This window comes from Sitodiplosis mosellana, unplaced genomic scaffold, assembly GCF_009176505.1.
Source record: "Sitodiplosis mosellana isolate CC-2019 unplaced genomic scaffold, AAFC_SMos_1.0 Smas_scaffold_1, whole genome shotgun sequence".
NCBI lineage: Eukaryota > Metazoa > Arthropoda > Insecta > Diptera > Cecidomyiidae > Sitodiplosis > Sitodiplosis mosellana.
Window position 1 is genome coordinate 18471386 of NW_022595244.1, and position 26697 is coordinate 18498082.

The following is a 26697-nucleotide window of genomic DNA, read 5'->3' on the forward strand; positions in this document are numbered from 1 at the left end:
CAGCTACCCATTATTCCGTTTTTTTCAGCTTGGGTGAAATGCATAACAATCTCATCTCCCGTGAGTTAGGTCACGGTGGTCTAGGTAAATGTGAGGGAGAGAGTGTGTGCGATGGGTAAAATTAGAGCATTAAAGAAACTTTTCGACAGCAAGAAATTAATTACCATTTTCATAAAATGAACCATCGACCGAGCCGGTGCCCTTGCACACAAACACACACACAAAACAGACCAATTTCACGTTAAACGCACTGTGACAAAAGTTTGTGATTAAATTGCAAGAACAAACTTAAGTTGGTAGCGCGACACTGGAAGCAACGTCCATGGAAATTCAATAATAATACAAGATGTAAACCTATACTTTGTGAAAACTTGTAAATGAAAGGAGATTGCAATTCCGAAAAATAAAGAACGAATCCATGTGCAACATTCGAGTGCACTCGATTCACAATTCACGTAAGTAATAACTTTTTGAAAATTGAATAAAATATGGGAAATTCAAAAACTGACTTTGTCACATGAAAACCTACATTTCACAATCAATATTGACTGCAAGCGACTACTATCAGTACTGCATTGGCAATGTGATGCATTGAGGTTTTGAGGTGGACAAACTCAATTTACTTCTGCAAATAAGACATTTTCACTGTTAGTTTAGTAAAACTATCCCAGTTTCACCGCTGTAAATGCGCACGAAAGATGCCAACACAAATGAAATGCGTTTGCTACAATCAGCTTGATTATGTTCAGCCGCGCGGCAAAATCAGTGAGTGTAGCAAGTCAGGTTCCGAAGCACGTAAAATTTTGCATTTTAGTGTGCAGCACAAATATGGCAGCAATTTTGCAAGCATCCGGTCAAGTATGGAAATCATTTGAATAATAAACAAAACGAGGAATCCTGGCAACGGAAAAAAAGTGTAGCAGTGGGTGGAGAGTTGAAAACCAAATACAAACACACGATCGTGACTAGATGCCATGGAGAATGAATGCGAATAAGAGCAAAAAAAAGTATAGCGGCACGCTGGGAAAATAAATATGAATATTGAAGAATGGGAGAAATTCATTCGAATGTAATAAAATCGTACGCTCTGTGCGAATATAACTGCATTAACGAGACTCTAGTCTTCCTCTTTTTCATTTCATTCGGCAAAAATATAAAATATGATTTTATAATAAAAACTGATTTTATTTCCCTCTTGAATAATGTTGTCCGATGCACTCTTATCGCATTTTTTCTACTCCATAAAAATCAGTTTGATTTTTTGAAAAAAAAAAACTTTTATCGAATCATACACAGAAGTTGAAAAAATGAGGAAAAAAAATTGGCGAGAGCATTGATTATTGCGTTAGTCGTATATTCAAACAACTTAAAAGAAAACCATGATTAAATAACGCCGGAAACACATTCCGCGTAGAAAATTAATCCATTATTGTTTGCTCTCAGTTTTCCCTCTATTAGCCATTTCGTGCTCGTATTGTTTTCATCTTTTCGTGCCATAAATAAGGTTCGGATTGCTCTTGAGCACTTTTTTATGATGTTTCGTGTTTTTCGATAGTTGAATACATCGCACCTGTCTAGAGCGAAATGGTCGTTTTTGCACTTCAAGCTAAATAGAATATCACGTAATTATAAATTTCATTTTGTGAAGAAAGAAGATTCAATTATAATGAGAGAGTGTGAGAGATAGAGAAAGAGGAAGACATGCGCTATTTTTCGTGCTTGCCACTATTTACTGTGTGTACTGACACAACGTATTATCCACAAATATCGGGCTGGCTTATCGAATGCTAAACGCTTTTGAATGAAATAAGTGTGGCATTAGCGCGTTTGTTTGGCATAATTAAAATCAATAAATTAAATTAGCATGGACGACCGTTGTGTGCCCCTCAGTTTGGCGCTCAAGCGTAAAAAAGGGTATTTGTGTGTGCGCACTTGAACACATTGAGAAAATTCCAAATTCCGTTCATGTCGTTCAAGTACGCTGTGCAACACATAATCTCTTGTTCGTTATTTTTGTGTCGTTTCTCGTGCAGATTTCAACAAATGGATCTCATTTTCACTAACGAGATAAAAAAAAAAACAAATTCAGCACTGGATCCACTGTGTGAGCTTCAAAACACACACAAGTGTGAGAGAGAAAAACGTACACGCACTTTTTTTTTCCACCGGAAACATGTTTGGGTGCAGTCAAAACTCTAATTAATTTCATCACCGTATTTTGACGCCACTCTCAGCACGATTCAGGCTCCCCTTTTTTATGGCTTGTCTTTTTATGTCAATTCATTTGCATGGGATTGTGATCACGGACAGGGACACTCAACAAACATGGTCATAATGATGATAATTGGAGTGTTTTTGAGCCAGTTAGCAAAATGGTTGTACTCTAAATGCGCAGCAAGGGCCACTTGTCTGACTAGCATTCAAAATAGAAATTGAATTAAACACTTTGATTCACATAGCATCGGCATTCTGGAAAATGCTCATCTCCATCATCACCCCAATGTAATGAAACTGCCAAGATTTCGACCGATTCAGGGCCCAACTCTATTTCGTTAAAAAAAAAACACTCAAAAACATATAATATGTCCAGGAGAGTTTTGATATTTTATTGTAATGCTTAGTAAGCATTGCTTACATAGTTCCCAGCAGCAAAAGAAATGTGGACTGCTGGAATGAAATTTAGAACTCATATAACCACCAAAATTGAATTTATTTGAATTTTGGTTCAAGAACTGTGATTGGTAGTATGTGGAACACATTGTGTCATTAGTACGATTATTACGCGATATGTTAGATTTCACAGGGATTGCACTACACTAACAATAACATTATTTGCAAATCAAAGTGCATCCAAACATTGAGCACGGGTTCAGACGCACGCTTGTAGTGCAAAGAGCACGGTCGTGGACGCATTTACCTCGGGCTCATATTGTCAAGCATTGAGTAGTGTCAAGCATTGCCGTGAGAACGCGATGCGCTGTTCGTTTGACAGCTACTGTATGATGCTATGGGTACGTTAGATTTACTATCTGTTTCTTGTATATCAAAGAGAATGTTCCAACATGACGACATGAGATTGTTTATTGAATATTATAAACATTGAGATATGAATATGTACATATGGAATATATCAGCGAAAAAGCGAAATAAAAAATGGTCAGCATAAGCGTCATATTTTGGTATATTCAAGATAAATCATACTCCTTTTGAGTAGTACGCGTTGCGCTAGTGGTTTCTTGTTGCATGGTTTGCATCATACTCTATGATATTTCCATGGAAATGAACGCTCGATTTAGCTAATGAATTTCTGCAACTAGACCAGTGATGGTATTCAACAGTCATCAACTAGACCAGTGATGGTATTCAGTGGAGCTCTGAATAATGGAGATGAGTGAAATATTAATTTTTTACTTTTGCCACTTTCAGAAAAACGCATTTATTCAAAATAAAAATAGAAGAGCCATTTTGCCAGTGAATGTGAGTCATTTTGTATGCTATTCCTGGAATTTTACTTTCGAATCTGGCGCAAAACTTATACAACTCCATCGCTATCTCACGCCAACAAAAGCCAACTTTATTTCAAACAAACGAGAAAAAAACGACAAACTCTGACATTTTGAATTGCACTAAAAGTATGCTGATGGAATTCCTGTCGTTTCGTTGCATGTGAAAAATTAAAATGATTTCGACAAAAACTTTTTTTCCAATCATTCAGATTTCCATTGACGAAATTCAGTTTTGATGGGAAACCAATATTGAAAACTCTGTCAATAAAAAAGTATTTGGCTAGTGGAATTGTTCTCAATTCACAAAGTTTTCTAACATGCAAATATATTTACGACAAGTCAAGCATCATCAGGGGAAAAAATATATATATGTACAAACATTAAATGGAAAAATTTCTTCGGAAAAGTTTAAGTGTCAAAAGTTTTAAAAAACTATTTTGATGGATCCAAAACTACTTTTCCATACGGTTATTCGAAATATTTTATTTAACTTGTTTTTTTTTTTTCACACGAAACATAATTGTACAACGCTCAGTTTTGAAAAGCTTTTCAAAGTGGTTGTGAGAAGGTATTGGATTTGCCAAAAATAATCTAAAACCGTCCGTAATATTGTTGACCACTTGTACTTATCGATATCGAAGAGTTTGGCTCCGCCATTGAACTGCGTTTGAGTTGATACGGATGAACAAACGATTGTTTGTTGATTCAACCTTCTGCCTGGCAATGACGGGCTGGTATTGGTGTAATTCATTTTACGTAGATGTAACAAACAGTGTGAACGAAAGTGCTGAGTTAAGTGGATAGCACAAACTTTGAACAAATTCTCCCTCTTCCATCAGAAGAAAAGAGATTTATCAGCAATTTTCACAAGCTGACATGTGAATTTGTCGACGCTGTTGAATTCCCCGTACACGATATCGATCAAAATCTAAAATGCCCATTACAAAATCGCATGCACACAAAGTTGCTCGACATTACTATCAATATTTCAAGTTCGGATTTCGGTGTAAAGCGAGTAAAAATCGTTTCTCTCATGGCATACATATTTAATTGGTGGAAGCAAAAGAGTAGCCATGTAAAAACAAATGCCAACTTCAAAAGATGAAAACAAAGCGAATGGCCAATGGATTCCAAGCCGGGTTGATTGATATAGAAATACACAGCGAAATGAGTATATTATATTCACTTATGCATTGCTTGAGGGCAGCAAATAAATCTTGATAACAAAAAGTTTCTTCTCTTTATGCGGTCCATGTTTGTTCTCAACTCGGAGATCGGGAGAGAAAAAAAAAATAAATAATTGAAGTTTCCTGCGGCCTCTGAATGTTTGTTAGTTGAATAAATATTAGGAATGGAAAAAGAGTGAGAAATGAACAAAAAATGGATACCAAACGAAGAAGCGGAAAAAAATAACGAGTGATATTCGGTCGCTTCGCAACGTAACAGTGGAGTGTCGGCATATGAAAGTTTTATGGTGCTTTTGCCAACAAAAGGACCTTCATAAATATAATTTTTTTTTTCTGATAACAAAATACGAAATATTTCAATCAAATAATGGCGCAGCAAAAATGGATAGAAGGAATTGTTCCCTATACAGTGTACAGTGTACACTGAAAGTAACGGGAAATAAAACTGTTTCTCAACTAAATTTATATACAATTTGATGTTACTACTTCAGTTTCGGAGAAAAGTTGACGGGCGTACAGAACAAGTATGATGTTTTTTTTCTCTTGGCACAACGAACATTTTCCACGATTTATAAGTTGGCCACACGACATTTTATTCTGACCGACGGAAGCGTCTAGCGAGAACTTTATCAAAATCATATTATTGTTCATAGTTCATTTAGAGCAATTGTTGTTTCCATACATTTAATGTGCTGAACGCGAGCTGATAAATCACATACAAACTGTATGACACCTTTTTACTAGGGGCTTCTATATCGGTTTGGCATTCGAATTTTTATTCACAAATTCGCGCTCAGTGCCATGCATTCGCAACGCTGCCATATGATTTCTATGTAAACATTCGCACTCGCATTCGTATAGCAAGCGTATTTCGCTGTTCTCGAACGTTCTCACGAATGCGAGTGCGAATGTTTACATAGAAATCATACGGCAGCGTTGCGAATGCATGCCCAAATACGAATGAACGAGTGAATTATGTAGTCACAAGTTCGCTGTCATAGCCGCATTCGTCGCATTCGCAAACATTCGAATTTTTGTTCTGAAATGCGAATGCATTCGCAGCATTCGCGAGAGATAAATCCCCTTAGCCTTTTTAATATTTTTTTTATTTTGAAACTTGTCAATAATTTTTTACTGATCTAAAATAACAGCTTGAATTCAATGGAGAGAAAACTTTGCGTCGCAAACCAAACATATGGAACTTGAGTAATGGATTGACTTGAATAGAATATAAGTTTCTTAAATATTTCAAAGGAAAGTAAAATTTTACTTCAAACGCAATTTTTTCTAAGATAAACAACAAACAATCGAGAGTATTAAGGATATTTCCTGAAAACGACTACTTTGACGGTGCTGTAGGATTTTCACGGAATGTAATCTTCAATTCTTCCCGAGCTTATCGTTATCAAACTTCAGCTGCACATATGATTACCCGAAATAAATGCTTAGGCATATTTCCATTCTAAACATTGACACTAAATTATTGATTTGTTTGATAACGTCTGCAGATCAAACGATCTGGAGATTTTCAATTAGAACGTTGCCCGTAAACTAATGAAGACTGCTTGCCCAAAGGGCATAGTCGATTCTGCTCTCTTTTCAAATCAACTAAATTCATTCGTACAACTAGCAATCACGAACATGCAACAGAATATTTGAGGCAGTTGCCAATGACTTAGCATCGGAAAAGTCAATATTTTCTCATTTGCAAAAGCAAAGTGGGAAAATTAGCTAAGCAACGAACTGTTGTTCATCAATATTCATTTGAAAAAAGGCAATTTAAGTTAACTTTATATACATTTCAACACACTTGCATCATTTCCATGGCCTTTGATATATTGGCGATAAATTGATGGTTCATGTAAATTGCTGCTAAAAGTCGAATGGACCAATTTTATGTAAAGTTTCGAATTTCACCGTATTCCTTCATCCAGCATTCATCAGAGCCGAAATTCACTTTCAAATAATTTATTACTAATAAACAGAATTGAAGTGTGAATTTCCAACATGTTCTAAGGCATCGTATGGCCAAAGGTACATGCATTTTTTTTTGCATGGAGAAGAAAAGGAAGAAAAAGAACTGCCGTTGATATTTTGTCGTATTGCCGTTTTATGAGTGTTTTTAGCTGTATTTACCCATAACATTTAATTACAGTGAATAAAACAAGGATTATGGCTCCCGCCCCATCTGTCAAATTCGTTTATTATACCAGTGTTAGTCATTCATGGGGGCGATTTTTTTTTACTTTCGTACACGTGTATGCGTGGGAGCCACATCAACGCTGCTGTTCAGTAATAAAAAAATATCGTTCCGAATATCGAATCCAAATGGGCAATTTGTCGTACTGATATTTTCTTACTAGAGAATATTATGCGGAAGTGTACTTTTTTTCGTTTCGTTTTCATGGTTTTTTTCTGTGAACACTGAACATGCAAAGAAATACTGTACGTATTGCATACCACAAAATTAATAACAAAACAGCCGCACCGAGTCTCGAGTCGATTGTTGCCATTGATATGACGATATTCCGCAATGCCAACGGTAATATAACTTTATCATAATACGCAATGTAGCCAATTCAGAATGAATTGTTTGCTAGAACAAGAATCAAATACGTGAAGAAATGTGGGCACCATCGTACTGTTTGCGAAGAGGAGGAGTACATTGTATGTATACGGATATTTGACACTTTGGCTATTGTACGAAATCTCAAATTGTATCCCACAATACATAGATTTCGACGAATTGCATGTTCTTTTCTTGCTCAGGAATCCACAGAAATTTCATATTTATCCTGGATTGAATCTAAATCGAGGAATTTCACTACAAATGTGGCATAAATGCCCAGCTGTGCAATGTGCTTTCAAACTGAATTCAACAAATTTGGAATTGCAGTGGTTATGGCATCGAAGAATGTTGATTGTTGAGTCATATATATATAAATTAAATGCCTTCATCAAAGACACTATGATAACAATCAAGCATTGATGCCCTATTGTATGCATTCCATAAATTGTGCGAACGTTCTTCACGTTGTGAATATTCATTGAAATATCATGTTGCATTCATTGCCTTAATATCCAAGTACAAGACTCTATAGCAGTGAAAAGCACAGTGAATTCCAATACTCTGAAATAATTAATAAGTGTGCATTTGAGCAAATGTTTCATTTCTATTGATGCTAAAATTCCCATTGACTACATTTGAAATCGGCAGTTGTGTTTTGCATTGAATTTAAACATAATCACACAATTCAGATGATAACAATTATATCGTTGAATTTTTAATCAAAATTTCTTGGAATTGAACTTGTTTGCGTTGCTGTATTACAGCAAATAAAATGTGTTATTTCTCGAATTGCCCGAATGCTTTGAACATAGTCATTATTTTCTTCAATTTTCCCCTTCTCCCTTTGGTTTTTAATATCACTCTCGGTTCACATAACTTGAAGTAATCATTCAAGAGTTTTGACTGAAATTGTTCAAATTGGATTAAACAATATACAGTTGCAATGTGACTTCATCATTGCTGAATAGTTGAAATATCTGTAAACATTCCTTTTGCAACCAATTTAAATTATCTCAATTCGTTCATTTTGAACACTTTGTAAGCGTTAGTGTCCCGTTAAAAGGTTATTTTTACTTGCGCTCGTTTCCATTTTCACACTCAAATAGAATAATGGGTATTTTTTCACTGAAAAAAAAAGAAACAAGATCTGGCAAAAAACAAAGGAGTACTTTTGAAATGGACGTCTTCGAAGAGGGAAACGGTAATTAAGTTTATGGTATATTTTCGAGGCGCGAAATAAGAATGAAAAAGTGAAAATAAAGAAATGAAGCCGACTTTTAAAGAGCGTAGCTGTGTTTATTTGGGTTCTTGAACATCATTGAAAATATAAAAGAAAATAATAATCAAGTTCGCTTTCGTAACAATTTTTCGTGTAACTAATTTTTTTGCTTTGTGTTTTTCGCCGATGAATTTTTTTCGCGAGACTTATTCGCTGTTTTTCCATCATTTCCACGGAATATAATGCGATACAATATGTATACGTATTCCTCACGGTAGAAATTTTCCACCCCGGTAACCTATTTCGTCGTACAATTTGTTAATTATACTGCGAACCAAGATATTCACTTTGTTTCCTTTTTCTATTTCGTCTTTTCATCCATATTTTTTTACGACTGTGTCGCACAAGGCCCGAATCACTCATTTGCACCAACTTTTGTTTGCTGTTTGCTTTTTACGATCGCAAAATGAATATATTCTTGGTGGTTGGCACACCGCATTTTCACGCAAATTGAAACGGACAAATGAGAAGTAAACTTTTCGACAGAGCGTACACAATACCAGTTTCGTTTGGTTTGCTTGCAAATCACAGGTGCACACACACAAATACGACCCACATAAATGAGAATCTTTCTCCTTCTCCGTCTCTTCTCACTCGTTCGTACGGTTTTTTATTTTAATTTATATCTTTGTTAAGTTTGCTCAAATCGCTTCTCCCCCCTGTGCACGCATATATATAATAACTGTTAACAGCAATAAATACGACATGTTGTAATCATCTTAACGTTTTCGCTGACTTTGACTCGCGTTGCCTTGTTCCGCCCTGTGCTGCGCTTTCGGTTGTGTTTGCACCGAATTTCAAAGTGATTTCTCAATGTACTTCAACTTTCAACTTTCAACTGCCGCATACTTTATTACATTTTTCATTTGGTTGATTAAATTATTTGCTTCGGCATCAGCGCTGAACTCAATGAAATTCCAAGTAATAACATACTGTTCGGGATGTTCATATGAAACCACTGGATTGAACGAGGAACATAACTTCTGGTGAGAGTTGCCACAATGTGCGCTTGTAAAACATATAATTCAATCTCGAGCCAAATGTGCCTTTTTGCATCGCTTCACATCATGTTGAATTAAATGCGGTTGCTCATATTACACATTTAGTAGTTGCTAATGTATCACATGGCTAGGGGCTTTGAGCTTAAAGGATTCTGAAAATGTGGAGACGGGGAACCGAAAGCCATTTTAAACTCAAATAACACTGAATTTAATCGATATGATTTAAAATTTAGATGGTTTCTATGAAAATGGTCTGTCACCAAGCCATAACTGCCTGACATTCTCTCATTTCGAGTGGCAAAATTGGTTGCGTTTTTTCTTTTTTCTTTCTTTTTCATCTTTTCATTCTTCTAATGTTTTTTTCCCATTTGTTCGCATATGTGCACAAGATATGTTGAGCTAAGTCTCATGACAACCAACCGATTCCGCCGTTTGTTGTTTTTATTTCCATTTCGCTGCTACGTAGTTCGATCTCGTTGTATCCATAATGATTATGGTTTATTCAATGCTTGTTCGTGTGCCATTCGAAACAAGAATTCTAATAAAAAATTATTGTTCCACATAAACATTGTTGTTCAAAGTATCATTGGCAAAGCCACAATTACTAATTCCATCGTTGGTTTAAAATAGTCCGAAATGTTTGTTTGTTTGTGTGTTTGCTGATCCAAAACGAACATGCATTTGATTCTTTCTTGCGTGTTGAAATTATCCTCAGTGGATTTATGTACGATTCTCTAATGCCTAGCGTAGATTAAATTCAACTTTTGCTCGCTTTTTTGCATCATCCCATTTGTTGTCTGAGGGATCAACAACAACAACAACAACAACAACAACAATGAAAAAAGATGTCGGATTGGTTTATTGAAATTAGACAGGATTTGAATTTTAGCCACAGACATTTTATGATTAAATGGAAATCAAACTAACTTGGAATCGTCAAGCTGCGCCTAAATCCAACAATTCCGACGAAATTGGACTTCAATTAACCATTGCGTAATGAAAAGTAAAGATTTTTGAGGGAAGTAAACAAAACAATTCGGTTGAAACATCATCATATATATCAAGCCCAACATATATATATAAATGAGATGTCGAGTCCAAAATTATAACGAGATGCTCACTACCGACAGATGTGCTGGGCTGTGATGTGGCGGGAACGAAGCATTTGCCCTAAGCGCTTTTTTATTGATTTACGCAAGGATACTTTTTGGATTGAGTTAAAAAAAATTGTGTCGGTTTAAGACGCATGCCATGCCATCGCCTCAAGTCATGATAATTATGTTGAAACGAAGCAAACATCCACATAATTCACCGCAATTTGGATGAGTGTTGATCTCTTGGAAGAAGCAAAATTTCAGTACTATACGCAGACACCCAGACAAATATAATATCGAAACTCAAATTTCATCGTTTATTTACCGTGTCCAATGGAGAAAACCACTCACTGGAGCTCATGTTTCAAATGCTGTTGCCTTTGCTGTTCAATTTGATTCATTTAGACGTCGATTTGATTCAATAATACCTATTTCATGGCTTTGCACAGTTCCGCCAAACAATCGAAGCGTGCTAGCCGAATGCGCACTGCACAGTCAATGCTAAAGCATTGAATGTTGGCACGAACACTGTCCTACGGCAAAATATGAGAAGTGTGTATACCACGAAGATGCCATTGTATTAACAGAAGCAAAACGCATTAAATTGTCGCCAGACCCAACAAAATATAGCATCTGTACATTCATTTCACTTTGATTCGTGCGTCGTGTTCATGAATTTGGTACAGTGATACCACCCCGCCACCATCACCATCACCATCACCATCGCCACCATCACCATCACCACCATCATCGTTCCCATACACATAGGCGCGATTCTTTTGATTCTATCCTGCGGTAGTCAAACATATAAACAAACAAACACACGCTCGGAATCACAAACAATACCGAACGAACGAGTGAAGAATTTTAGATTGTTCCTGTTGATAAAACGCCAGAGCAAAACAAATCTTTCTCTTTTCTCTCACTCGCACACACGCGCCAGCACAATGAATTTCTCATCGACTGATCAAACAAAAAAGAAAATCAACAACACAAGAAATTTCATAGAATTTTCAACACTCGCACCATGAAACATTAACAAATGCAACAATAAGTTGCTAAAACAGAAAGTTTCATTTTTTTTGTGTTCGCCTTCTCGCTTCAGCTTAGCCGCACTGAGATCGCAGACACACGTTCCAATTTTATACAGTATGCGTGATTTTGCAACATAATGTGCGCAGTGTTCGGGGGGGGGGGGGAGACAAAGCGAACCAAACCAACGCCAAATGGAGCAAAGCGACAATACGATAGAAGGATAAAACAAACAATAGATAAAAAAAACAAAGAGAGAGAAAGAATGAATGAATTGCTTTGAGACATCTTCGTAATCATCCATAACGCCGTCAATTCGCACTTTATTTATTGTTTTCGTCGTTTTCACTTGCCTTGTTAAATCGACAAAGGAATACTACTTTAATGCACGACGTGAATCATCAACACGCATATATATATATTTCAATCAAGACAAGCACATTTTTTCCTTTTTGCTAAATCGTTTGAAGTGTTCGTTCCTTTCAAACACTCTAAAATCACTGATGTTTGCGTGCAACTAGGAATTACGCTCGCTAATCGTCATCTTTATTGCCTTCTATAGTTCGGGTTTTTTATGCAAAGTCCACAATCGAGACTAAACCGCAAAGTCTTTGCGTCTTTTATGGTGGAATTTCCAAGAAATATCGTGCCGAGCACATAATTGAAATTTAAAAGCCAACATCCTTGAATTACGCCTCTTTTCCCTTTCTCTTTCTCAATATTTTTTTAATTTGACTCGCTCTAATTATAGTTTTCCACTTCAAATCCTTTAACGTATCAATTAATTTAATTTCATTGGCGCTTTCTAGGTTAGCATGGTTGCATTCCGTTGCTTTCATTCATATCGAAGTTTTGCGAATTTAAAAGCAGTGTTGCAAATCAGTAGACATCAATATACTATACCAGCGGTATATACCGAGGTATACTTATATACATAATATGAAGAAGAGCTTTTGCAATTAAAAAAATTGATGCAAAGTCATTAAAAATGTTTGAAATGTCGAATTTTAACAAGTTTGACAGTTTTTAGTTTTTTGAGATTGTTTTTACTATATGTTTATTGATTCTAAAGGCATGGTATATTATTTGTTGTATATACCGGTATATACCGTCACAGTATAATATACGGTATATCTCTCAACACTGTTTAAAAGACTTTCTTTCTTAAAAGGAATTGATTAATTGTATCTGCACTCTCTGTTTACGATTTCATTTTATTACCTCTTGCAAGTTGAAGGAGAAAGTAGAAAGCTATTGGATGCGACGCGACCCATTACATTTCTAGCAGCACTTGTTATCTGTAAGCACGTGTATGTGTGATACGTGGATTGGCAGAAACGTCTTCGATTCACCTTGTTTGCCAGAGAAAATATAGAGCGTGTACATTTTTTATTATCAATGCTACTTTTTTTCAAAGCGATACACTTCGATACACTTGCACTCTTCTTCATTTGCCATATGCCGGTCTACTACTCTTTTCTTTCTCCAAATAAATCAAGAATTTATGAGGCCATCAAATGTGTTTAGTGTTTGCTAAACAGAGGAAGAGAGAAAGAGAAGCAAGTAGAATATTTGACAATAACAAATTTACCATTGTCTATTGTTTGCGTTTAAGCCGAGCGAAATGACGGAAAAGGATTATATTGGCTAACATTTGTCCATTTTTTATGGCATTTAATCAATTCTAATTTATCCAATTTATCATCGTGCGATGGGCAAACACACAGGCCGAACGGCCATTCCATAGAGCGTTTGATTTCCAATGACAAATACGAAAAAAATATTTTTGTGATTTATCATTTTGGCGATTCCATGCGTAACACTCATTAATGCAGCGCATAAAATCCTATAATGAAAATGACAATCATGTTAATATGGTATTGTCAATGCTATGCCATGGAAAATCGAATTGAATGAAATTGTCGCCGCAGAGTTTTGCTGTTTTTCGGCTTAACTAAGGTCATTTGATTTGACTATTTGATGAATTCGATCGGCTCAGACTCAATTCCACATATTTCCATAAAACGGAAGCGCAAAGCGAACGAGATTGTATTGATTAGATTTTTGATAGGGAAATAAAAAAAATCGACGCCCAATGAACGATGTTTAGAACGTCATCATTATCTGCGATATAATAGTTATACATGATTTCAATGCTGTCCACTTTGTAATTGCTCATCAATTTGTTAATTGGCGATAACTTTGTTTTATTGATGCTATTATAACGGCAATAAATATTACGATGTACGTCATTACACAATCAATGGCATTGTTGATGCTTAAAAAAAACTTTCGAATAATGGCCACTTTCGGCAGATGCGTTTCAGAAAAAAAATATTAAATTTTTTTAGCATTTATTCAAAACACATCGCTAAAAATCGTCACAAAGTTTTTGTGTGTGATAAACAAACATAATCACTTTTGAAAATGTTTTGTTTGAGTTAAATGTGTGTCAATACCATTTTCGAGTATCCGATATCAAATGTTCACTCTTTTTTATCTTGTTGCTCAGTAAAATCGAGAGCAGACACAAACGTTTTAATCAGATGAACGATAAAATCAAATAGATGTTCTTCATTGTCACGTTAATTGTTTCAATACGGGTGACAATGTAAGAAGCAAAGAAATGGGCAGATTAACTAATCGCCATAAAAAGAAGTGTCTGCATATCTTCGGAACACGGTCCAATTCCATTAGGTCTAGACAGAATGAACAGAGTTCAGTGAAGCAAGAAATCTGTCCAAATACAATCAATCGATATCATTTTGCAATTCATTACTAAATCGAAGCGAATAAATCCCACGTGCCATTTTACGCGTTGATTTGCGGGAAAAAGTTCAATGACGTCAAATAATCGATCACATTCACTTTCATCATCGTTACATCAAAACAATATTCGATAACTTTCCCGACGTCTCTCTGGATATTGACCACGCAAACAAATCATATATACGCTATATAATGTGCATAGGCTGTGCCAAGGTCGAATGAAATACACAGATGGTCTTATGTTTAATTCAGAGAACATAGCCATTCGATTGCCACCCTCATACAAAAAAAAATCCATTCGACGAACCTCGAAAGATGTAAACACACTTTCCGGTGCATTTTTTCGCAGTTGATGCTAATCGCAGATTTAATCCGTCTGTGCGGTATCGATCGAACTTCACAGAAACAAAATAACAATTATTGAAAATAATTGGCGAAATAAAACTGGGCGTCGATTGACGTAAATTGATGCGAAGACGATAGCACAACAAAAATAGAAAGATCAGCAAAACCGAAATTAATGTTGAGCGGTAATGTTTTTAATGAGATGAAATGAGTGTGCACAATATCCATTGCGATGAGTCTTTTTACGGATGAATGAGCGCTATGCAGACACAAAAGAACATGTACAAGAAACGGCGCGTTAAAAGGCAAAAATGGCGTTGATGGCATGATAAGAGCGTTGCAATTTGAGAGGTTTTTCATTTCACCGAACCCGATTCCATGCCTCTTTTTCGTACTATTGTTTGTTTGTGTGAGTTCTTTTTTCTTACCACCAAAGAAGCCGCTCGTTATTCAAGTAAATGACATGAATATGTAGAAGTTAAACCAATTACAACGCAGCCGATACGAATAATACCATTTTAAGACTGACAGTTCGGTGCGGCAAAACCTCAAGTAGAAAAACCTCCTCTCCGCAATCGCACACAAATCCACACAACGTGTGTTTATTTTTCAGTCAACCAGTGCCGAGAGTACTGTAACGAGCATGCACATGGGGAAAGAAGAGAAATGCAAAGGCAAATGACAATCGTAATGATGATGCCAATGCTGATACCATTATTGTTGCCGTTGCCTTTGCCGTTGCTGTTGCTGTTGATGTTGCTGTTGATGTTGATGCTCGTGTGAGTCTTGACGATCATAAGACAAGATGCAAACAAACGAGATTCTTAAAGTTCAAAACATGTATTTCTATTAGGATTTAATTATTCATGCGACATATGAGATGCTTGTGATGTAAAATGAGAGACAGTCAGTGTTAATATAGCGTTGGGCGGCTGCCACTGCTACTGTTGCTTTAATATACAATTATACATATGTAATATGCCAAGTTTTATAACATATTTCTTATATTGTTTTGCCAGCCTTATTATTGTTATTAAGGAGGCATCTCTTAATACAGGGAGAGACAGAGCGCTGCTTGATCTATTTGTGTTTGTGCATCAAATATGAGCACTTTTTAAATATTTACGCTTCACGCCATTCGATTACACAGATTCATGTTGTTGTATTCCAATGCTCGTTTTTTACGTGGTTTGATAGCAACAAAGTTGAAACCCAACAACCGTCTCTCATATGCAAACATTTTGAGTGTTGTGTTTTGAACAAGCGGCGGATTCGTTTCCATTCTACTTCGCCCCCTTGTACAACTGAACTGTAACATGCATATCTACACGTCTTATCATGCTAAATGGGAGGATATTTTTTTGCATTCTTTTAAGGTCTTTTTTCAACTTTTTTATGAGGCTTTTTGGGAGAAAATGCCTCATTTTTTTCTATGCCAGATGAAAAGGGGCAATCATTTGACTTTGTTGATGTCTGAAATCCTTCACTCAGATGTCAACTTGACACAAAACTTTTTTTTTATTCCGCCGTCAACAATGTGGGGTGATTTTTCTTGTTTTATCCATCCATTCGGATTTTAAAAAAAGCCCAAGGACAATGGATACCATGTTAAATAGGTAAATAAATTTTGTACACGAAGCAAGTCGCCATGTGCAAATATAAACACAATTTAACGTTGTCTTGGATGGAACGGAAACCCTCTGTGCTCTCTCGTTTTCATCAAAATGAAGACGAAGAAACATACCATTAGACTCATTCGCACGTTCTGCTGATTTACTAAACTTTGAGTCAATCATTTATTTTGCTGAGTCGAATTTTTTTTCGTGTCATACGCCAAACTGAGAAAAAAAATGTGGAATATACTCCGAACTGTTCACACACAATAACGATGGCAGAGAAAAGCGCAAGCACCAATGACGTAACGCCCAAGTGCTGGCAATAGTTTCATTTCATGGCAAATATTTCTAGTGTTGTCTGCAGCAAAATAAATGGATTCAGCAAACGCACAAACACACCGACACACACACACACAAATACATTCACATCCCCATCCACACAAGCACTCAATAAAAATTCAAAGTGTATGCAGTTGAATGGTGAGCAAATGTGAATGAGATACTTCAAGAGGAGGATCACATAAATTTTCAACAAGAGAAGTAATCGAGTGCAAATCGTTAAAAATAGAGAAATTTCCAAAATAAAATATGAAATGCATTGCAGATCGTAAAAAAAAACCTGAACATATAACGAAATGTGATAAATCGAACTTATTGGAATTCAAATAAAATTCACAAAATGAATTTTCATTGCTGGAAAATCGAATCGAATGCAATCATTCCTTTTATTTAATGTTTTTGCTAAAAGAATGGTGAATGCACACTCGAGAAGACCGTCTGTATGCGAAGATACACCGAATACGGTATGTTTTTCTTGCGAAAATCCAATATGCAAATAAAACTGATATCGCAAACGAATATGACCACGTAGTGCAGTCGCATTTCCACTTAAATATTCAAAACGGTGCACTAAATACCAGAGGTGCTCGTCGGCACTTCAACATTTCTGGATGCTTCAGTCCCACTGCAAAAGAGGCTTCCCTCTACTAAACTTGACTTTGTCGATTGTGCAAAAAGTGCACTGAAAGAGAGCGCGCTGGTGCTCCGTAGATAACGAACGTAAAAATTCCAAAAGGTTGTGTTATGATGAATTTAAAATGAAATCGAATTGAAAATCCAATTAGTCAATTTCAAGCGGAAATTTCGATTTAGTTTAATGCGATCCGAATTATAAAGTACGAGCAAGATTTCCCAAAGAAAAAAAATTATGACTAACATTAACCTGGTCAAAATATCAAATATTTCAACTCTCTTCAAATAAATCATCTTTTAACGACGACGACGAAGACGAACAAAAAAGAAAATATAAATACGCCGAACATTTTTCCAACCGTCTCAATTCGAAATTAAAAAAAAAAAAATGATAATTCTTTCATGTGAATATTTCAACTGATGACAAAGTTCCCGTCGACCTAACCAAAATCGATTTTAAACGAGTTTTATGTGTCCGCTTACGAATGAAAAATTGCTGGTAATAAGGACATCAAAGTGCAATCGCTGACAGATATATTTCGGAAGTGTGTGAAAAATTGCAACGAAAATTAATAACACCGAAAAGATCTCATCATCAAGTATTAGAGAAAATTAAGCGAGCTGAGTAGACAAAACGCTTGAGAACTTGATCGAAAATAATAATACGTTTATGTGAGTGATTTGATGATGGTGATTTAGTCACACATAAAAGGCGTTTAAAATGTTGATTATGATTGAACAGCGTCATTAGGTAAAACTATGAAAAAGAATAATTTATGGCTGCTGGTTGGCTGGCTTGTTTGAGATCAGATCGGAGTGGGGCTCCTACGCGTCGCTCAAATTCTTTGAGCACTTTACAAGCCACTAATTCAGCTTGAGACTTGTTAATAGCAACATAAAAACATGAAAAATATCTATATAGTGTCATTGTGAAGCAAGGAGTGCTTGCGTAAATGCACACAAAGATGGGACGTTTCATAGCTCTGACACTAAAATAAAACGGCAAGAAATGTAAACACACTGGCTAATGAAAGTGTTTGAATATCCCATCGAAAAAAAATCTAATGCTATATTGTGAAATACTAGAAGTGAAAAAAGATCGAGCATTTTTTTTTAAAGGAATGAGAAAAAAGGAGGAGGGAATGTGGTTAATGCGGCATTTGTGAAAGAGTTAAATAACATAACGTTGGGTGAATGCGAAGTGAAAAACAAAAAATATACGGAAAGATAAATAAGTGGCGTACGACCAACGTGTTGTAATAATTTTTATTTTCACAGCGCCAGCTTTCACGCAGCATTGGGAAAAGACAGAAACAAAGCCACGATGATATCGTCTTTTAATTTATTACATTTGTAGCGCGGACAACCGTAACAATGGAAAACTCAAAACAGAATACAACGACGACGGCGGCGGCAGTAGTAAAATGAAATGAAAAAGAAAAAAAAAACACGAGAGAAAACCGAAGAACATTTTATGCGTTGTTTTCGCGCTTGTGACTTAAATAGCCGAGTCATAAGCCTAAAGGCCAAAAACAAAGTGGCAACCGAGATAAAAATATAACCACGAACACAAATATAAGTTTGCTAGCGTTTTTTTCTCTCCTCGTTCCTCTCGTCGTTTGCTCCATGACATTTCAAATTGTGTGAAATTGTGTGTGTGTCACACGGCTAATTATATTTGAGCGGAATCAGCTGGCGATGCAAAGCAAATACAAAAGGAGCATGAGCTCGATAATAAAGTGGAGCCAGTTGCAGCATGGATTTTATTTTATCTGTTCAGTTTCGACCCACGGAAGTGAACGTTAGAGAATTTCAAATTGATTTCTGCATGATATCACGCTCTGCATCATATTTGCGTTTCTCATATAAATTCATTTTCCCCTTCATTTGTGTTTACTGTGCATCAGGCAATAAACATTGAAATTATTTTTTCTCCCCCATCCGACCGAAGGCAAACCGTTGAAGAGAGTGTGATAGGCAAATAAAAAAAATCGTGTTCTGATTTGCTAATTCAGTCGGGTACGTGCAGTTTGTGTGCAACGGACGATTTGCCCTGTACCCACCGCTCGCGACACTTTAATAAACCATGATGAGGCAAATGCCGTGATGAACTCAACGGTTGTCAGCACTAATTAGGCGCGTCTACTGATTAAAAGAGCGACATTTGCCACCGGCGATACATAATCCCATGTAAAAAAAGAATTAACTGAATTCATATCGCCACACACACCGCATGAAGGCAATTCTTTTCCCATTGTTTTGTCCCCTGTTCCACTGTAAACAGAGTCAAGTTCTTTTTTGCATTCTTCCTTCGCCGCCGTTCTAAATTAATGAGTGCCATGATGGAAACCCAAAAGGAAAGGAAAGCAAAGAAAAGATTCGCAACTAACGACAATCAACTGATTTCTTCACGTTTCGACTAATAATAAATTAATTATGAATTAAGCAAACATCGTTCACTTAATTCAATTTATTTGCCATTTTGGTGGCAGCCGCCGCTTGTGCTGCGTCTGATTTGTGAAAATATCCTCACTCAACACCGACCGAATATTATGCGTGTATATGTTGAACATGGGAGTCGAAGACGTGTCAAAGTAACTCGAATAAATGGTGAATAGGGTGAGGCGAAAGCAGTCGCGCGTGTAAACGTGACACAGGTAATGATATTGGCTAAATGATAGTGTCATGCCGCTGGTGTGATTTTGTTCTCGCTGAAAATGTGTCAACGCTTATTATATTTTCTATTCATCTTGCTCGTCGCCCAAAATGTCAGCGTCGTCTGCATGTGATACACAAGACACAAGTCTGTATTCGGTTTCGCCACATGTTTTCGATAGGCATCAAATTAAATCTAATCTAAACTAGACACGAACATTAAAACACACTGCATGTTTCCGGGATTTTGTCTTTTGATCGTCCCGGGGACACTGAACACAATTCCCAAATTCAAGTCGGAAGAAAATGAGTGATTAGTTAACTAATGAATGGAAATACAAAAAAAGAAACTGATTTATTGAATGAAAGTCCGTAACAAATCCGAACTACACAGATCTCCTGCGGTCAACCTGCCTATGATACACGTTTGCTCTGTATTTAGTTCAGTTCTCTATGCCAATGTCTACGTGATGTTCGATGATATTCTTCCTTAAATTCGATTCGTCACCCATTTACTCCTTTCATTTTCGACAATGTCATTCGAGTACCTAAATGGAGGATATACCAATTTGTTTTCATGATTAAGGCAAATGGATTCGGATTATATGCAGTGGAAATTTAGATCTGATCCCATGACATTCATAAATCTAGCTCAAGTGGTGCGAACACAGGTATCATTCGTCTTGATGATGTTCGTTTGTTTGGATATCAATTGACCCGAAACGACATTCAGCCTGTAACAATGCATTAACGAATCGTTCACAACGAACAACATATCGTTGCCGTTTAAAATAGCTCACTTAGTTTGCTTCCGAGAAACTTTCGAAATTCCAACTAAATCTACTATTTAGAACATAGTCGGAATGAAAATAAAACCAGTGCAAAAATAGAAAAGTCCAATAAAAAAAAAAAGAAGAAATCGACGAGTGTGTTTCCATGGTGCATACATTAATATACACCCAATGGCATACGCAATTAACATTTTTGTGCGACAAGTTTTTCCTCTCCTAATCCTACTCTGCTGCTACTTCTGTTGCTATACCATTGTCATTGCCAATACGAAAGAAAATCGTATTCGCTGCGCACGTACCTATCGGTTGGGCTGAACTTTTCTCGTTTCCTTGTTTGTGTTGCACTAAATGGATGGTGCGGTTGCCATTGTTATTTATAGTTCATGATGATCATAAACAAAAAAGCAGAAAATATTCCGTTTTTGTCGACGGGATCAAGTGGGATACATGTTTGGTATATTCATCGGGGCATTGTTTTCCATTCTCGTTGCGCTCATTTTTAAAGTTGGTTTCACTATGGTGGATATTTAGTGCTTTTATTTGCTATTTTGTTCCAGCGTCGCACGAACTGGTGAACATCGCCTCAATTATGGTTTGATTATTAACTGAGCTACAAAATAGTTTTCACAGATGAATGTATTGTACAGTCGTACAAGGATGTTTGACAAGCGAAAAACACACCTCTTAAGAAATGCAAAATAAGAGCAAACATTTCGCTTTGTTTCATGTAAATGAAACGAATGCTAATTTCTAGATTGTAACAGCACACAGTAGAACGCTTGCATAGTTGGACACAAAAAAACGTGAGAGACGAATAGAGAGAGAGAGAGAGACAAGAAAAGTTTTAATTACTTTGAAATAGTTTCTACGGGCCATGAAAAATTAAACGCAGGCAAAAAAAAATACGAAATGAAACAGATGACTCGCCCCTTTTTACTAAGTTATGTTTTTCAATTTACATTACAGGTGTATCGAATGCGTTCCTGAATCAACGTACGAAAGATACTGGCTACAACACATTTGACGATACGAGCACCGATTTTCCGTCACATAATTCAATTACGGCATCGAAATGGAATGAACCGTACTTCGACAATAGTATAGCGAACAATGTGTCCGCACTTGTGGGAAAATCAGCGTATTTAAGCTGCAAAGTGCGCAATTTGGGCAATAAAACGGTAAGTAATTATGTGCTTTTGACACCTTAAAACTGAATATGGCCACCACAACATCCGGAAATCCACTTAAAAACTCGATTCAAACTACAAATAATTGGACCATCTGATAAGATAGTGAAAATATTGAAAATACAAATTACGCTAATTATTATGATTAAATATAATTTACAACACGTTAAAATTGTGGCATCCCGAATTAAAGTTTATTTTTTAATCATATGTTCCGCATTTACATGGATTTTGTGGTGTGACGGGGCAGCGGTGTCGATTGAAATATGTACTTTTTTTGATTACGTTTAATTACTTTCTGTGTGTATCATTGTATCATGGGCCAAAAATCCATTTTTAATTAATCACTTTCACTTTTATCCACACAAACACACAAATTATAACGCACCAACTTGAGAACTCATTTATTTAAATCATATTATTACGATTATTATTATTATTATTATCATGGAAGCGATAAATTTGTTTATTCCGGATAATTTGAACGACGACAAATATGCAACCTGAGCAATTAATCATCATTGATAGTTATGGGCACACGCTCACACTCAGTATCCACATTCACGCAGCTATGACATGTCAAATCCACCTGCAGATTTACTATTTCTCGCTTTCCGAAACACTGAAATGACACACGCACCGGGTTTAATTTTCTTGTAATTTATTTGCAATGTCAGACGCAAAGTGCCACACTGAAATTGTAAATATGCGAATATACACATACACACACACTCTCTCTCTCTCTGTTTGTAATAAATGGAAAAATATCGTTCACACGCCAACCGACAACAAAATATGGTTGTTGGTTTGGTTATTGTTTGGCTACAACTATGATAAAATGGGATATGAAGTTACGATGGCAGAGGATAGGGAAAAAAAGCCAGCTTTCGAGATAAATATTTATGCAATTACATGAATGACATAGTTTTCTGCGGTTGACCTCACATCAAAATCATGAAAAATGGTGTTCAGTTTTTCGAATGCACGACCGAGTGGGGTAACGTTCGGTTGCTGCGGTGCTGACGATAAATAAATGTTTATCTTTTCGGTGTGGATGCGCTTCGAAAAAAGGGCGCAGTTTTATTCGATTTGTTCTTTGTTTCAGCTCTTCACCTGCTGAAGCTGCATATGAACGCTGGACGGATGGACACACAAATTTTTCGCCCAAGCTTTTAGTAGTTCGACACTGATTGCAATTTTTATGGTGCACACATGCGACGTGTCGCTTTTGCATTTGCACATCTTTTGACCATTCAACCGTGCTAAATGTGGGCTTGGCGCACAAAATCATGTGTGTGCCGATGCGGTATCCATTGGGAACAGTGTTGTCATATGCAGGCGGCTATTTTCGCTTTGCTTTAAAATTAATTTCCACATCTTTTTGAATTAAGTGAACAAGTGAAATTATCTCTCATCAACTCTATCATTCGCAGGTCTCATGGATCAGGCACAGAGACATCCACATTCTGACAGTTGGGACGTACACTTACACCACAGATCAACGATTTCAAACAGCATATCATCGTGATTTCAACGAGTGGACGCTGCAAATCAAGTGGGCACAAAAACGTGACGCTGGTGTGTACGAATGCCAAATTTCAACCATACCAATCAAAAGCTTTTCGGTGCGATTGAACGTTGTTGGTAAGTGCATCCACGGTCCATATGCAATACACAGTACACACACACACCTATCATGATAGTTTTAAGCATTCCACTAGAGCTCAACACCCACCTTCATTCCAGTATCGCTTTGCCATCAGTCTAGGTGTCAATACAACATTTCTATTGGTTTTCCGCTAATCGGAAACACTTCAACTATTTATCCAGCGATGGCTAAATAAAACGGAAAATTGACAGACATAAATCGATTTAATTCCATTCCAGAATGGATTGATTTTAAAATAAGACTTATTTAATTACCGGTTCTTAAGCGAGCAATTGCGTGCTCAGGTCACATAGGTAATTAAGAGAAGCTGCAATTAAAACTCTAACTCCAGGCCAAACATGCTATCTGCTTGCCCCATTTTTCCATTGGTTCTTCTTTATTCTTGTTTTTTTCATATTTTTCTTTCATTTCATTTTTTTCCGCAAATGATTCCAAAATCTTTTTAGATCCAGCAATTGATAATGTCGACGAGAACATATTGAATTTAGTGTACAATGATCAGCAAATAGATGTCGATGACGAAATAAATGGCATCCAAAACCATAAATGCTGTGACGGTATATACGCTGGCAGCGACGATGATCATCGAATAAGTGAGAGCACTTAGCAATTATGTTTAATGAGTTTTCCTATAAATTAACATTGTTGCCAGCGAACAAGCGTGTAATTTGGAGTTTAACAGAATACGACTGTGACTATTCTGCTGGAGGAGCGAGTGTAAATGAAAATGAGAATGCGAAATGCTGAATTTGAGTGATTGTGGTGGCAATAATTGTACAATTGGTGTTGCAACACCGTCCGTCCGTCTGTCAAACAATGTGAACAAAAAACGATACTGAACGCTGAGCAAACAGTCGTATTTACCAACAAGCGATTTTCCTCCATTCAAATTGGAAAACTATTCGAACCTACGGCTAACTACGCAATTACCTGTGTTTTTCTCTCTCCCAAACACTAACTGCATGCGCTTAATTCGCTTTCTCTCCGTGTCTCTCAATATAAAATTTAATGCAACAAATTAACCGTGTTTGCCATGGAAACTTTTACTCGAATTTGTCGAGTGCCAACGTGCTATAGGACTATCGGTCAGTGCGAGTGAGTTTATGTGTGTTCGTAAATTAACGAACATCCATCGAGCCACATACATGCAATATTAACTTAAATTGCACACAATGTACTCGGCCATCACTATTAGCTAAATTACGAATAATGAATTCCCAGTTTCAGCCATGTGTTTGCCGTTCACTGTGTGCAATTCTCGCATAAATATTTTGATATGTGGCTACGGACTGTCTGTGCATTTGATGAGCTCCACCTCTAACCACATTAATGGAAACCGAAGTCAATGAAAAATCGCTCTCAATGCGATACATGGCTTTTTTGTTTTGCTTCGTCCGGTTTTATACCACACTTCATTGGCATTCGCACAAATTTTGGTTGGTTTGCTTTTGATTTTGTCATGGCAATATGTGATTTTTTTTAACCATTTTTTTTAAAATTAAATAACATGGAAATTCGTGCGAAACGTGATGAAAGGTGGTTGATTTTTATAAAATAGGTTTGGTTTGCTTAGATTGGAATGCATTTTGACGACTATTTATATCTTTTATATCATTATTATCTTCATTGAGTATAACTGATTTTTGCAAATGTCGGATTTCTATTCCATTGAAACATCAAAACCTTCAATTTTATTACTCTGCATTTTATTCTTGAAAATTTTAATTTAATTGCCCATCGACACCGATTTTAGAAAATACCATGTTACTTTTTATACATCTTCGCAACTGATTTTCAATTCTATTCCTAATGTAATTTGTTGAAACTATTTAATCAAATAATCTAACCCAAAAATATTTATTTCGATAAAATTTGTTCTAATTGGTCATAGCTATTTTGAGTGGGATAATATTGAAGGAATTGTTGAGCATGTACGGTAATGACTTAGTTAAATCTTTGTAGTTTATCTCGGCTCTGACAGATAACTTCCTAGATTTATCAGTGAATAATCAGCAATTTCTTGAATAAAAATATCAATCAAAACATTTTGAAATAAATGATCTAGACAAAACGGCGTCTTTTTCTCGTAAAACAACAAATTCATTACAAATTGGCTGATCTAAGAAAAAATACTTTTTCTTTGCAATATTTAGTTCTGATAAACACTTTTTTCGATCAAAAGTTTACATATTTTGAAGCAGCATAAACAATTAAATTGCAAATACTTTTTATGAAGAAAAATTATAATCCTATAGAACTTATGCTTATAACCGCCATTTATTGTGAAAAAAATAATTCTCTGTTTTGTCTTGTGTGCAAATATTCGATCGACGGCTGTCTACAAGTGAAATGAAAGTATTTAATTAAATTTGAAACTAATCAAATCATCGAAATAACTCTTCAATTTGGTTGTATCCTTGCAAATATATCAATTTCAAACTTCGGCCAAACTCCAAAAGTTTCGATTAGATTTTCGTTCGAACGTCTTCGATGTGCTTACAACGAGTTTATTCAGTTTCGGCAGAAAAAAGGCAACCACTTTTTTCTGACAATTTCGGCAGTTCGGAAAGGCATGCAATCAATGGAATATATGTTTGCTAGAGAGGGAAGCACATCTATCACATCTATCACATTTCACTTGCCATAAATATAGATTATTCTGTTTGTCTGGCACGAATGCCTTTCTTTCTGTTCATTGAGTTGTGAATGGGTAGCATACAATCAGCCAGACGATTTCAAATTATTGCATCGTATGCCAATGTTTGTGTTTGTTGGTTCTATAGGCAACCGAATTCATTATAGTCTTGATTTTGTTTGACACTTTCAAATTAACCTGTTCAGTTTGACGGAATACTTTCTATAGCCGAACCGATCAGTTTGACGAAGTGTGAAATTTTCCTTTCGTTTTATTTGTTTTGCTATACTTGCTTTACGTTTATTTATAGATATATAATTAGGGACAAAATAATCGTTAATTTGTAAAAAGCTAATTTCGGAACTGAAGAGACTCGGATTAGAATGCTTG

General features: G+C 36.1%; 1 protein-coding gene across 7 annotated transcripts in view; it reads left to right on the forward strand.

The window, feature by feature from the left end:
- LOC129580573 (lachesin-like) overlaps positions 1–26697 on the forward strand; it is a 76832-nt gene that overhangs the window by 39115 nt on the left and 11020 nt on the right. For 5 of the 7 annotated variants that reach the window (XM_055471147.1, XM_055471149.1, XM_055471150.1 and 2 more), the window contains 3 exons: positions 21783–21994; positions 23437–23647; positions 24119–24265. In XM_055471147.1, the coding sequence (XP_055327122.1) occupies positions 21783–21994; positions 23437–23647; positions 24119–24265 (570 nt within the window). The remainder of the gene's footprint in view (positions 1–21782; positions 21995–23436; positions 23648–24118; positions 24266–26697) is intronic. The other 2 variants (XM_055471152.1, XM_055471153.1) reach the window with 1 other exon arrangement.